Consider the following 13,703-nt stretch of genomic DNA (forward strand, 5'->3'; position numbering starts at 1 on the left):
TTTAGTTACATTATTTCCATAAAGCAGCATATAAGAATGCAAGGCTTAACTTTTTTCTTCAAACCATATGAAAACAAGTATTATCACAGGAATAAAGACAAAAGTAAAGATTGTTTCATATATAATGAATTTATGATGAATGTTTAACACTGTAAAAAAAAAAAAGTAAATCATGTCATACTAATGGAGTATTCTAGCTTTGACACAAGCCTGAAGTTAGAAAAGCCAATGGACTAAGTGCAGTGGCACTGCATTCCCAGCTACTCTGGAGGCTGAAGTGGGAGAATCCTTTGAGCTTAGCAGTTCTAGACTACAGGTCACATGTAAACAGCCACTGCAGTCCAACCTGGACATCATAGGAAGACCTCCTCCCTTTAGAAAAACAAAGCCAGTTGATCTAACAATGTAGAAATATCAAGGCAAAACTCTGCTAAAAGACAAAGAGGAGCAAATTTAAATAATCCATAGTTATTATGGTCATAATTGAAGTTTAGAGATGAAAGGGCATGGGTACTTTAGTGAAAATAGTAATTATTTCTACTCAAGTGACTACAGAAGCGTCATTCTTGCATCTCATTTCTTTTAGTATTTGCTAACCAAATATTAAGAGAAATAGGATATTTTGGTTAAAGAAGCCAGATCATTCATATGATTAAAAGACTGAAGATGTGTGTCGTTTGGTATTTCATGAACAGACATTGTTATCTAAAACAATATTCAAAATACTGATTATTAATAAAACTTTCCCTTTAAAAATCTGTGGAAAAAAACTGGATTTTAAATAATTTCACATACACTTCCTGATAGGTGGAATCTGTAGAAAACTCACCTGTCTGGGGTGATTTGACCCTGGCTCCTGTCTTTCCCCTTCCTCCTCTTTATTCAGACCTAGAGGAAGACTGGGGCTGAAGGCCATGAGGTCCGTCTTCGGTGGGCCCTCCTCAGAGCACACCCTCTGCCGCCTCTGCTGCGAGTATGACCAGCTCCCCACCGCGCGGGAGCACACCAGCGTGGGCTTCCCCGGCGCACAAGCGCCCTCAGTGGGCGTTGCCGAGCACCACAGCGCCGTATACAGCAGCAGCGTGAGCACCAGCAGGCTGGACACCACGCAGATGGCGATGATCAGGTACACGTTAACATCCACCAGCGCAGCCTCTGGGCTCGCGGCGCCCACCAAAGTCCGCGAAAAGGCCTTTGGCGCCTGTCCGCTCTCCACCAACGACACCAGCAAGGTGGCCGTGGCCGTCAGCGCCGGCTCACCGTGATCCTTCACCAGCACTAGAAGTCGGTGGCGCGGCGAGTCGGCCTCGTCCAGGGCACGCGTTGTGCTTATCTCGCCCGTGTACAGCCCCACGCGGAACGGGATGCGCGAGCCGTCCGCCGCTGGCTGCAATTCATATGAAAGCCACGCGTTGTAGCCTGAGTCCGCATCCACTGCGCGCACCTTCGCCACCACGTGGCCCGCACCCGCCGACCGCGGTACTTGCTTGTTAACTGCGCCTCCCGCACTGCCAGCCTGAGTCGCCAGCAGTGCCGGCGCGTTGTCGTTCTCGTCCAGCACGAACACCTGCAGCGTCACGTTGCTGCCCAGAGGCGGCACGCCCGCATCGCGCGCGCTCACCTGGAACTGTAGCAGCTCCAGCTCCTCGTGGTCCAGCGGCTGCAGCGCGTACACCTTGCCGCTCTCCGCGTGCACCGACACGTAGCTCGACAGCGCGCGCTCGCCCACCCGCCGCTCCACCAGCGAGTAGGACACCAGCGCGTTCTCCTGCGCGTCCGCGTCCCGCGCCGACACTGTGAAGATGTGGCAGCCTGGTGGGTTGTTCTCCTTCACGAACACGGTGTACTCGGGCTGTGCGAACGCCGGCGCGTTGTCGTTCACGTCGGCCACCTCCACGGATACCTTGGCCGTGGCCCACAGAGAAGGCGAACCCCCATCCCGCGCAGTCACCACCAGTTCATAGGCCGACACTCTCTCGCGGTCCAGGGCGCTGTCCAGCACCAATGAGTAGTAATTCTTGAAGGTGGACACCAGCTTGAAGGGAACGTGGGGCATCAGCGAGCAGGTCACCTGTCCGTTGACACCTGAGTCACGGTCAGACACGCTGATCAGGGCAATTACCGTGCTGGGCTGAGCGTCCTCTCGTACTGGGAGGGACAAGGAAGTCACGGTGACTTCAGGAGAATTATCGTTGGTGTCCAAGATTTCCACCCAGACTGTACAGTGACCTGCCATTGGGGGAGTCCCCTTATCTGTAGCCTGTACTTCAATTTTATAAAACTTGTTTTCTTCATAATCTAAAGTTCCATTGACCCTCACTTCTCCATTATTTTGATCTAGTGTAAATAAGGGTCTTCCGGTGGGCTTAATTGACATTAAGGAGTATGTTACCTCTCCATTGACTCCTTCGTCTCGGTCTGTGGCGTTTAGTTTTATCACAAGAGTTTCTTTAGCAGCGTTTTCCATAAGGCTCACCTTGTATTCTGATTTATCAAACTCTGGATCATTGTCGTTGACATCCAAGACTTGGACTAACAGCTGAACGGTGCCAGTAAGCTCCGGTTTTCCCCCGTCTGTAGCTGTTAGTAGCAAATTAAGTTCCGGAGTTTTCTCTCTATCCAGAGACTTCTTTAAAATAAGTGACAGTCTTTTAATCTGCTTACTATTTGTCGGTAAATCTAAAGAAAAATAATCATTTTTACTTAGCTTGTAGGTCAATAGAGCATTCTCTTCAATGTCAGCATCAGAAGCTCCCTCTAGTGGAAAACGCGAGTCCAGTTGCTTAGATTCCGCAATCAGCAGCTTCTGTTCTCTGAGCGAGAACACCGGCGGGTTGTCGTTAATATCCTTCACCTCCACGTTAACATGGAAAACCTGCAGCGGCCTGTCCACGATCACCTCCAGGTGGATGCTGCACTCCTCGCTCTGCCGGCACAGCTCCTCGCGGTCGATCCGAGAATTCACAAACACAATGCCATTCTGCAGATTTACCTCCAAAAGGTCCCCATGTGTTTTGGACGCCACCCGGAACAGGCGCGGCACCAGCTCTGCCAGCTCCAGCCCCAGGTCCTGAGCGATGCGGCCAACGAAGGTGCCGTGTTTGGCTTCCTCTGAGACGGAGTAGTGGAGCTGGCCGCTCCCCACCTCCCAGAATTCGAGGAGGAGAAGCCAGAGCTGTAGTCGTGGGGTGCCCAATCCCCTTCTCTGAAAACCAAACATCGCATACGAAATTGGCTTCCAAAATAAGCTTCTTTACACTTACAGTACCAGATTCTTCAGTTTCAGGTTAAAAATCTCGCTGAATTCTTGAGAAGTTTCAAAGGATCCTTAAACGGTGGCATCCGGTATGATGGAGTCTCTTTGTATGGGAGTGCCTCACTGTTCAGACCAACATTTGATTGAACTTTCCACCAAGTAAAGAGCGACACCTTGCGCCTAAAACTGTGAGTACTGTCCACTACATTTACCACAACAGAATTTCACGTGTTTTGGGTTTCTTCCCCTAAATATTTCCAACATGCTTATTTATGGAATATTCAGATTATAAGTCATATTTAAACTAAATATATATGGAAATGGCATTTTATTTCTTGATTAACATCAAATTTAAATTATTGTGTCTATGTTTGACTTAACATTATAACATTGTTCTTTTACTTATCTAAAATACATATACACAGAGAGAGTGAGAGAGAAAGAAAATTCAGTTGTTAAGGTGGCCTCATGAAAAACTAGGGCTAAACATTTCCTGAAAGTGTTGTTCCTCATATAAAAATACTATCAAATTTGAATTGTTTTACTTTCAGTCTCCCTTGTTACTTTGGCTGCTAGGGAACTCAAAGAAAAAATTGAAGTTTTATAAAAGCAGCTCTTTAGTCTTTATGTTCCACATGATTTATTCTCATGTCTCTGGGCTTGCCTTTTCATATCTATTTTCTATAGTTCTGATTCTTTGCTGTTTACATTTAATTGCTTTCTGATTATAAGTGACTTTATATTCATTGCAGAACAATATGAAAAACAAATATATTCATATTCTGAAACTTGGTAGTTTTAAAAAAGGATCCACAAAGGAAATGTCTATTGATCTAGGTGAATTTTTTTGTGACATATATTATTTCTAATGTAAGCCATTGTAGCATAATATATCAAAATTTAGCACTTTATGTAACAGAGTCAATGATATGACAGAAATAGGCTTTTCAACTATAAAATAAATTTTACTATCATTTGATAAAATAAATAAAATCACCCTGAACATCTTTGTGCCATATTGGTATTTCCAAGTCACCAACATTGGTTTCCTTAACCTAATTCAGTTATATTCATGAAAATAGTTTGTTTCTTGTTGAAATAATTTTGGGTTTGAGAGCATAAGTTCATGGAAAACAAGGGACATGATTTTTAATTATACCTTCTCTAAGTACCTGATACTGTACTTAAAACATAAAAAATTAATCAAATAATTCAACTAAATGGGAAATTACCTTAGCGTTTGTGGAAACGGAATTTCACAGAAAATACTAAGTAAAATACAGGAATTGCTTATGAGAGTTTTCATTGCCTGAAGTTGTAATTTGCTTGAGTTTTCTTTGTCTTTTCATATACCCTTAGGATTTAGGAGGAAAAAAAGAAGATGCAACAAAATTTTAGCGCAGAAAGTGATTTAGAATAAATATCACTCTAGCTTAAATATTTTGTTGTATAGTTTTGATGGTTTATCTCCAATCTAAAAATACCACAATGGCATATGAAAAAATTATCATATGTGTATGCTAATATTTTATATATATATTCAACTATTAATTTGAGATTTTGTTCTACTTTTTTCATATTTACTCTTTTCCCAATGTTGTCATAACACTAGAACTCTAAGGTAAATGCAAAATTCTGTATTAAAAAATTAAAGGAGACATATCAACTTTTATAACCATTAATTCCATTATGCATCTGTAAAATAATCAATCATAGTAGGCTCTAACCAAAATATAACATTAGACCAGATGACAGTATATTCAACATGATATTTGAAGCACATCAGGTTTATTTTGAACAAAAGGAAACAACAGATCCTCAATCACCTTATTATGGGAATTGGGGATGAAGATGTTACATGGAATGTGGAGTCTTGCGAGGTAGGGAAATGAACCTGAGAAGGTTTACTCTGGAAAGATGATAATATCACATATTTGAATTAAAACAAGATGTTAATTTAGGTGTTAATTTCCAACAATACAGTATTTTGTGAATATATAAAGTAATACCGAACAAACGCCAAGTCATAAAAGAGTTTGATATAGTGTATGAATCAATGACCCATCTTTTGCATTTTGGCTGTGATATTTCAGATGTCACCATCTCAACCAGCCTCTAGTGAAGAGGTTATGCTCCCTTTGAACTCATCTTTGAGGATCAGCCTAATATCTGGGTATAGGCTAATGCCAAGAAGTCATTTCAATACAGTTATTGTTAACTGATTTTGTAAAATCAATTGAAGATTAAGGAAATGTGTGCCTGACTTTTCCTATATCAATCAAGACATACAATCTGCCTGTATGTCCTGTTAGTTATATAAGTATTAGAGTGCCTAGTTTAATGTCTTACTAGTGCACGTCATCCACTGATATTCTAACAGACCTAGTGCTATTATTTCTTGAAAACACATAAATAAATTTTGACACCATTGTCAGAACCCCAGGAGGTTCTCCAAAACCAACAGATTAGAATTACATTATCCAACCACTGTATTAACAAAAATTATAGGATTTACTCAGTGATGATAATTCTGCTCTATCATGGCTTAGTCAAGTAAAAACAGTTATTTGGTCACAAATCATTTGTCAGTTGTTACAAGCTTCCCAGCCAACAATAAGACTGAAGAAGACTGAAAGACCTACACACATTTGAAGATTTTCATGGGAATCTATGTCTTTAAAATTGCTATTGAAGTATGCAATATTGTAAACATTTCTTGAATCCTTTGGCCATGTTCAGGGTCCCTGAAATAATAATATCAATATCTATACTTGTCCCAAATACTGTCTTTATTCACAGTAAAGAAAGAAGGGTGTCATTTTTGGTATATAGTATTTAGTTTGGGTGTTCCACAAGGATATTGGAAACCACAGTTTTCTGACTTTTCTTACATGTTAAATGATTCTTACTTATATCACTTCCAAAAAACAGATACATAGTTCTTATAAGGCAACTCTTAATTACTTAACAATTACATAACCAAAATACCTATCTCAGTGTGGCATTGATTAAAACAAATGACAATGATGATCATGAACTCTTACAAGAAAAAAATCACTTAACATAAAAAAACTTAGTGCCATCTCAGTCACGCATTGTCCAAAATTAATGATGAAGACAATCATGAAGCTTCTTCTAAGCACAACAGAAAGATTTGCCTGTACACAACTTGTGCCTGATTTTCCTAGCCGAGACCATGTTTGAGCAGAGAAAAGACTTACTGAAGAAAGCTCTACGTTATAGTGAATAAAAGAATGAGTCTGAAGCCTGAATGATACACATTTGAATAATATCTCCACTATGTACTGGCACTGGATAAAATAGATAAACATCTCAGATTCTCTTATTTTATCTTTCAAATTGGAAGAGTCATATGTACTTTAGAAACTGTTATAAGTATTAAATGAAATAATGTATTTAAGTCCCCTCATGATGCCTAACAAATATATTATTAAACTGCTCAAACAATGGTGATTTATTATCATGAAGTTACTGATCAATGTTGGCTCTTGTTCTATACCTATGGATGAAGAGAAGTCCAGCACCATAAAGTAGGACAGGGTTTTCCCTCTTCTGAAGATTTCCTTAATGTTTATCTTCATAGAAATCATTCTCTCAGAAGTTGTTTTTCTAGGTAGACACCAATTCCTTTTCAGCATTTATATTAACTTTACCATACCTATAACATGGTTATCCTGCCATATGTAAATATACTATTTCTTTACACAGAATTAAAGGCCATCTCATTTGTAATTAGGCCAAAAAGAGCAAAGTAATTTTACATATAATTTAATATACATCCTTACAGCTATAAATACATGTTCTCTGGGATCCCTTTAAAGAAAGCAATTCACATTAATATGGTGTGAAGGCAAAAAATATTTTGCATCAAATATATCAAGAGTATACAATGTTAAATTCTAAGGTATAATTAATACCACAATTGTCAAGTGAAGTGCGTTTATTAATATCCTATGATTCTTATACTTAAGTTATTAAAAGCAATGACATTTTTTGGTAGAGATGGGGGTCTCACTATTTTGCCCAGGCTGGTCTCAAACTCCTGGCCTCAAGCAATCCTCCTGCCTCGGCTTCCCAAAGTGCTGGGGTCACAGGCCTCAGACACCCTGCCAAGCTCAGCAATGCCATTCTGAAGACCATACAGCTTAATGAACACAGACAATGGTATCACTCTTCATCATGTATGGGAAGACTCTCTTACACTTAAAGCACAAATAAGTGTGAATTTTCCTACCCTAAAATATTTTCATACAGCCAGGTACCAAAAATGAAAGAAAAATGAGTATAATCAGTGCTCAAAGAAATCTTCCCAAAATAGTAGAAGAGCTCAACAACTTAAACTGGAGGACAGCAGCAATTAGGTCAACAGGTAATTAAGCAGAGCTGACATTGTTTTGTTTTTGTTTTTTTTAAAAAAAGAACAAAATTGTTGGCTATCTGAAGTAGTTGAAGATTGTGAAGACAATGACCTAAAATGAAATTATAAGAAGATTGAAGACAAAAATTAAGAAGTAAGATCACCTTTAAAGGCAAGGCTAAAATTCCACCCACTGCAATCACCATCTCAAAAAAGATTGCTATTGATCATGAAGAAACAAAATTGTTTGTGAACGAAGCTGGCTCAACCCTGCTCATCACCGTTTGTGAGAGATAAATTTATAGATTATAGAAAGATAAATATTTAAACATGTTTTAAACTCAAATAATTATGATATTAAATGTTGTCATGGTATTTTTGAATACATAAAAATAATAAGGAATGGAGGACACAAATCAGAATAAGAAAATGAATAGGAATAAAGAACTTGCTTCAAAATTGAGAAGATTTGACCTTCTCATAAGGATCATTATTCATCATGATCCTTCCCGTAAGATTTAACTTTCTCATTTACAGGAAACAGCCACTCAGTCTAATTCATTATTAGTATTATCATTATACTTAGCAACTGAAGAATATTCCTAAAGAATATTCATGGTGACTGTAGTAAAAAGTGATGAAGATGGCTAGACTTCCAATGTGCTTTTTTATTTTTTTAAGACAGAGTTTCACCCTGTCTCCCAGGCTGTAGGGCAGTGGCCTGATCTCGGCTCACTGCAACCTCTGCCTCCTAGGTTCAAGCGATTCTCGTGCCTCAGCCTCCTGAGTAGTTGGGATTACAGGTGCGCACCATCACACCCAGCTAATTATTTTGTATCTTTAGTAGAGATGGAGTTTCACCATGTTGGCCAGGCTGGTCTCAAACTCCTGACCTCAAGTGATCCGCCCGCCTCCGCTTCCCAAAGTGCTGGGATTACAAATAGGCGTGAGCCACCGCACCCGGCCCCAGTGTACTTTAAATAAAGCATCTCAAAAGAAAAGCAAAAGCAAAATAAATAAAGCAATCGAATTAAACAATAACTTGGTGAACATTATCAATGTCACTATGAGGGACATTAATAGGAATGAAATACTTTCCAGGATTACAATACTTACATTCTCAAAAATTTCCTTTTGAAGTCCATCTCCAAAATCTGAACCATGGAGGAACACAAGGACTAAAAGCCATAAGGTCGACCTTGGGCGGCCACTCTCCAGAGTAAAATCTCCTTTGCTGCGAGTAAGACCAGATCCCACTACGCTGAGGTACACCAGCGTGGGCTTGCCGGCATGCACGAGCCCTCGGTGAGCGGCGCCAAGCATCGCAGCGTCGTGTACCGCAGCAACGTTAGCACTAACAGGCTGGACACCACGCAGATGGCGATGATCAGGTACACGTTGACATCCGCCAGCGCTGCCTCCCGGACCTCGACGCCCGCCAACGCCCGCAAAGAGACCTTCCTCGCCTGGCTTCTCTCCGCCAGCGACGCCACCACGGTGACCTTGGCAGTCAGCGCCAGCTCGCGGTGGTCCTTCACCAGCACCAGCAGGCGGTGGCGCGTAGCTTTCGCCTGGTCCAGGGTACTCGTTGTGCTAATCTCGCCCATGCAGAGCCCCACGTGGAACGGGTGCTGCCAGCTGACAGATGCAGCTGTTGCGACAACCAGACGTCATAGCTGGAGTCCACCGTGCGCACCTTCGCCACCAAGTGGCCTGCATCCACTGAATGCCGCACCAGCTCACTCGCAGCTCCGCCAGCCCACCCAAGGCACCAGCAGCGCCGACAAAGTTGCCTTTCCAGCACTAATACCTGCAGCGTCACGTTGCTGCTCAGAGGCGGCATGCCCGCGTCGCGCGCGCCCACCTAGAACTGCAGCAGCTCCAGCTCCTCGTAGTCCAGTGACTGCAGCGCGTACACCTTGCCGCTCTCCGCGTGCAACCACACATAGCTAGACAGCGCGCACTCGCCTACCCACTGTTCCATCAACGAGTAGGACATCACCACGTTCTCCCGCGCGTCCCGGTCCCGCGCGGACACTGTGAAGTCGTGGCAGCCCCGCCGGTTGTTACCTTTCACGAACACCATGTACTCGGGCTGCCGGAACGCCAGCGCATTGTGGTTCACTGTTCGGCCACTTCCACGGACCTTTTGGCTGTGGCCAGCAATGAAAGCGAGTCCCCATTCCGAGTGATTACCAACAATGGATAGATTTGCTCTCTTGGTCAAGGGCGCTGTGGAGCACCAACGAATAGGTTCTGGGCAGCGCCTTTTGAAGGTAGACACCAGCTTGAAGAGACGTGAGGCGTCACGGTGCGGGTCGCCTGTCCCTTGGCACTGAAGTTAGGGTCAATTACACTGATTAGGGCTATGACGGTACCAGTGGAGCGTCCTCCTGTACAGGGAATGATAGTGACTTACTGCTAACTCTGGAACACTGTCGTTGATGTCCAAGACTTCTATCAAGTCTGTGCAATGACCAAACATTGGGGAATTGCCTGTGTCAACTGCCTGTATTTGAATCTTTCATTATTTAGTTTCCTCAGAACCTATCTTTACATTTACTTTTATTTATCCACTGTCTGAATCTATTCGAAAAAAGGGCTTGTATGTTAGGGGAGACATCAGTTGCAAAGAAATAATGTGACGGTTTGAACCCTCGTCAAAATCCAAGGGGTTAAGTCTAATAACCAGTGTACCTTCTCTTGCATTTTCCAGTAATTTCACATGACAGACTGCTTTGTCAAACACTGGGCATCATCATTTACATCCAGCGCTGTGATATATAATACTTCGGTGCCTGTCAGCTAAGCTTTGCCTCCATCAGTTGCTTTGAGCACCAAGAGTAGCTCTGAAGTGACTTATCTATCTGAAAGAATTTTTAAAATACACCTTCGAGTGGTTTTACCTGCTCTCGGTTGGTATTTCCAGGGAAAAATAATCATTGCGGTACAGTATGTAAGTCATCAGAGCATTGGCCCCGACCTCGGCATCCCAGACACCCTCTAGTGAAACACGAGAATCAAGAGCCCTCGTTTCAGAAACAGATTCTTTTGTGTTGCTGAGAACACTGGCAGGTTGTCTTTATTGTTCTTCACTTTCACCTCCACATGGGAAACCTGTAGCAGCTTGTCCGCGATCACCTCCAGGTGGATGCTGCACTCCGAGATCTCCCACCCAGCTCCTCGAGGTCGATCAGAGAACTCAAAAAAATGCCATTCTGCTGATTTACCTCCAGAAGGTCCCTGCGGCCTTTGGAATCCAACTGAAACAGGCGCGGTATCAGCTCCACAAGCTCCAGACCCAGGTCCTGCGCGATACAGCCCGCGAAGACGCTATGTGCCGTCCTTGGCCTCTTCCAGGATGGTATAGTGGAGCTGGTCCTTTCCCGCTTCACAAAATTCAAGGAGCAGAAGCCAGTGCTGTAGTCTCCGGGATTTCTGGCCACTTAGTCTAGCAGCTAACATCATGCCTCTCTTTTGGTTAGTAAAACAATATTTCATGACTAGAAAGACTTAGTTCCTCTGAGACCTTTTGATCCTTGTTCCTGAGGTTCCACGTGATCTTAATGGGTGTCTGTAGTTTTTAAAGTACAGGAACAATGGAGATTCTTTCTGATCTAGGAATAATCTGATTTTCTTCTGTTAAAAAAAATACTTTTCGGCCGGGTGAGGTGGCGCTCGGCCAGCACTTTGGGAGGCTGAGGCGGGTGGATCACAAGGTCAGGAGATCGAGACCATCCTGGCTAACACGGTGAAACCTCGTCTCTACTAAAAATACAAAAAAAATTAGCCGGGCGTGTTGGCGGGCACCTGTACTCGGGAGGCTGAGGCAGGAGAATGGCGTGAACCTGGGAGGCGGAGCTTGCAGTGAGCCGAGATCGTGCCACTTCACTGCACTCCAGCCTGGGCGACACAGCGAGACTCCGTCTCAAAACAAACAAACAAACAAACAAAAAACTTTTCTTGGAGAACAACAATATCCTGTGGCTCAAAACATTAAGTGCATTTGATTTCATATTATTTCACTTATCTTCTTCTTTCCTGATTCCTGCATATGTTTATGTTTCTCTTTGTGAGCTTTCAACTCCTTTCCTATACCTTCTTGTGTGTGATCAGTACCTCTTCAAAGCTGGGTTTGTCTTACAAATCAGAATTCCATGAAGAGTTTTATCTTGTATGTAGACATCCTAAATAAAGTACTACTGCACCAACTGTATTATCACTTGAATTAATATGAAAAAAGATCATATTTGCAGGATACTGGTGTTACTATTGCTTTTGCTTTTTTCAATTTTTGAAATAGGGTCTCACTTTGTCATCCAGGCTGGTGTGCAGTAGCAGAATCATGGGTCATTGCAGCCTCAACCTCCTGGGCTCAAGCCATCCTCCCACTTCATCCTCCCAAGTAGCACTACAGTAGGGACTAAAGGCATGTACTACCATGCCTGGCTTATATATACATAAGTATATATATATATATATATATATATATATATGTAAGGAGAGCCCATCATATATATATTATATACACACACACACACACACACACACACAATACAAGGTATCCCTATATTGCCCAGGTTGGTCTTGAACTCCTGGCCTCAAGCTGTCCTCGCACCTTGGCCTCCCAAAATGCTGGAATTACAGGTGTGAGCCACCATGCCTGGCCTTAAGTTAGTATTGATGGAGAGATTAATGCACCTGTATACCTGAGACCTTTACAATTGATACGAGTTTTTACTAAGTTTTTTATATTACTTATAATATAAGACACTAAGGAGGATTTTTTTTCAAAATATCAGATGGGGGGAGTATATATTTCATAAACCTATTTGATATAATAGCAAATACACTTCTAAACTCTGCATTAACTTAGCATCTATAATTTCTAAGAGCTGGAGACAGGGCATGGAGAGTATCAACACTGAAAGAATGCCATGCTTAAATTCTTGTCACAATTTTTTTTTGGTGTTGCTAAACTTGAACAATAATTTTAATTTTATTTGAAGCTATTTGTGAAGCACGTACTGAGTAACAAATTCAATCTCCATACTCAAAGAGAAAGGGAATGAAAAAAGTAATTGTTAAGAGCCATAGGCGAGATGACAAATTCATTGCATTGGTGTTCAGTAACACTAGAATTAATAAATTTTTTTAAGAAATGAAATCATGGATATCAGGTAACAACCAATTTCAGGGAAACACAATTGATAGTGTAGTTTTGTCACTCTGCAACTAAATTAGCTTTCACTTCTGAGTCTATATCATCTAACCCAACCCTGTTTAAGATGACTAGAGAAGCTATTAAACTATACAATATATCGGATCACTAGAAAACATTGATTTTCTCCACAAACTTTTAATATTAATTCATACTAAAGTATTTTCAGTCTCAAAATTAAAAAGTGTTCAAATTCTCTTCATTATTAAACATAAGCATGACTCTTAAAGTGAAAGAGCTAATACCTGAATATCATAAGCAATGCCTAATGCTGATAAATGAGCAGATAATGAAGAGCTACTGGATAAAATTATGTAAATAACGGAAACACACATTTTCTTCTGCTAAGTGAATAATACACACTGACACAAGTACCACTACAACTAATATAAAAATGGAAAACATTTTTAAAGTTCAAAACATTTAATTGCTAAGATTAAGAAATTTTTACCAATGAACTGCCCACCTACTTACTGCACTATTGAGAAAAAGCTGTAATCACTGAACATTGAGATCTACTATGGCAGTATAAGCTATGGTATGCTACACATATTCTACACATGGAGGAAAACACATTTTCACTGAAGAGATATAGATCAGTGGAATTTTTTGTTAATGCAAATACAATCAAATCAAAATTTAGATTGGAAATGAAATAACATGAAGTATTAATCTTACAAATATTTGTAACGAAAAGTGATTATGAAAGTAAATCATCAGAACTGCAACCTATATCACATATTTGTATTGGAAAATATTAGTGTATTCAGAATAAATTGCTGTTTAAAAAAAATTTAAGTACCAATCAAAGGCTGACACACTGGGCAGGATAAAAAAATTTGAAAACT

At 41.2% G+C, this 13,703-nt stretch overlaps 1 protein-coding gene across 12 annotated transcripts in view; it reads right to left on the bottom strand.

The window, feature by feature from the left end:
- The window catches only part of LOC129486279 (protocadherin alpha-C2), a 223,610-nt gene that overhangs the window by 141,872 nt on the left and 68,035 nt on the right, over positions 1-13,703 (bottom strand). Inside the window, exon 1 of one of the 12 annotated variants that reach the window (XM_055285946.2) lies at positions 830-4,874. The exons of the other annotated variants lie outside the window; for them this stretch is intronic. Within the exon in view, the coding sequence (XP_055141921.1) occupies positions 830-3,220 (2,391 nt within the window). The 5' untranslated portion in view covers positions 3,221-4,874. Of the gene's footprint in view, positions 1-829; positions 4,875-13,703 lie in introns of those variants that run through there. 12 annotated transcript variants of the gene reach the window in all.

The sequence above is a fragment of the Symphalangus syndactylus genome, chromosome 7 (assembly GCF_028878055.3).
Source record: "Symphalangus syndactylus isolate Jambi chromosome 7, NHGRI_mSymSyn1-v2.1_pri, whole genome shotgun sequence".
NCBI lineage: Eukaryota > Metazoa > Chordata > Mammalia > Primates > Hylobatidae > Symphalangus > Symphalangus syndactylus.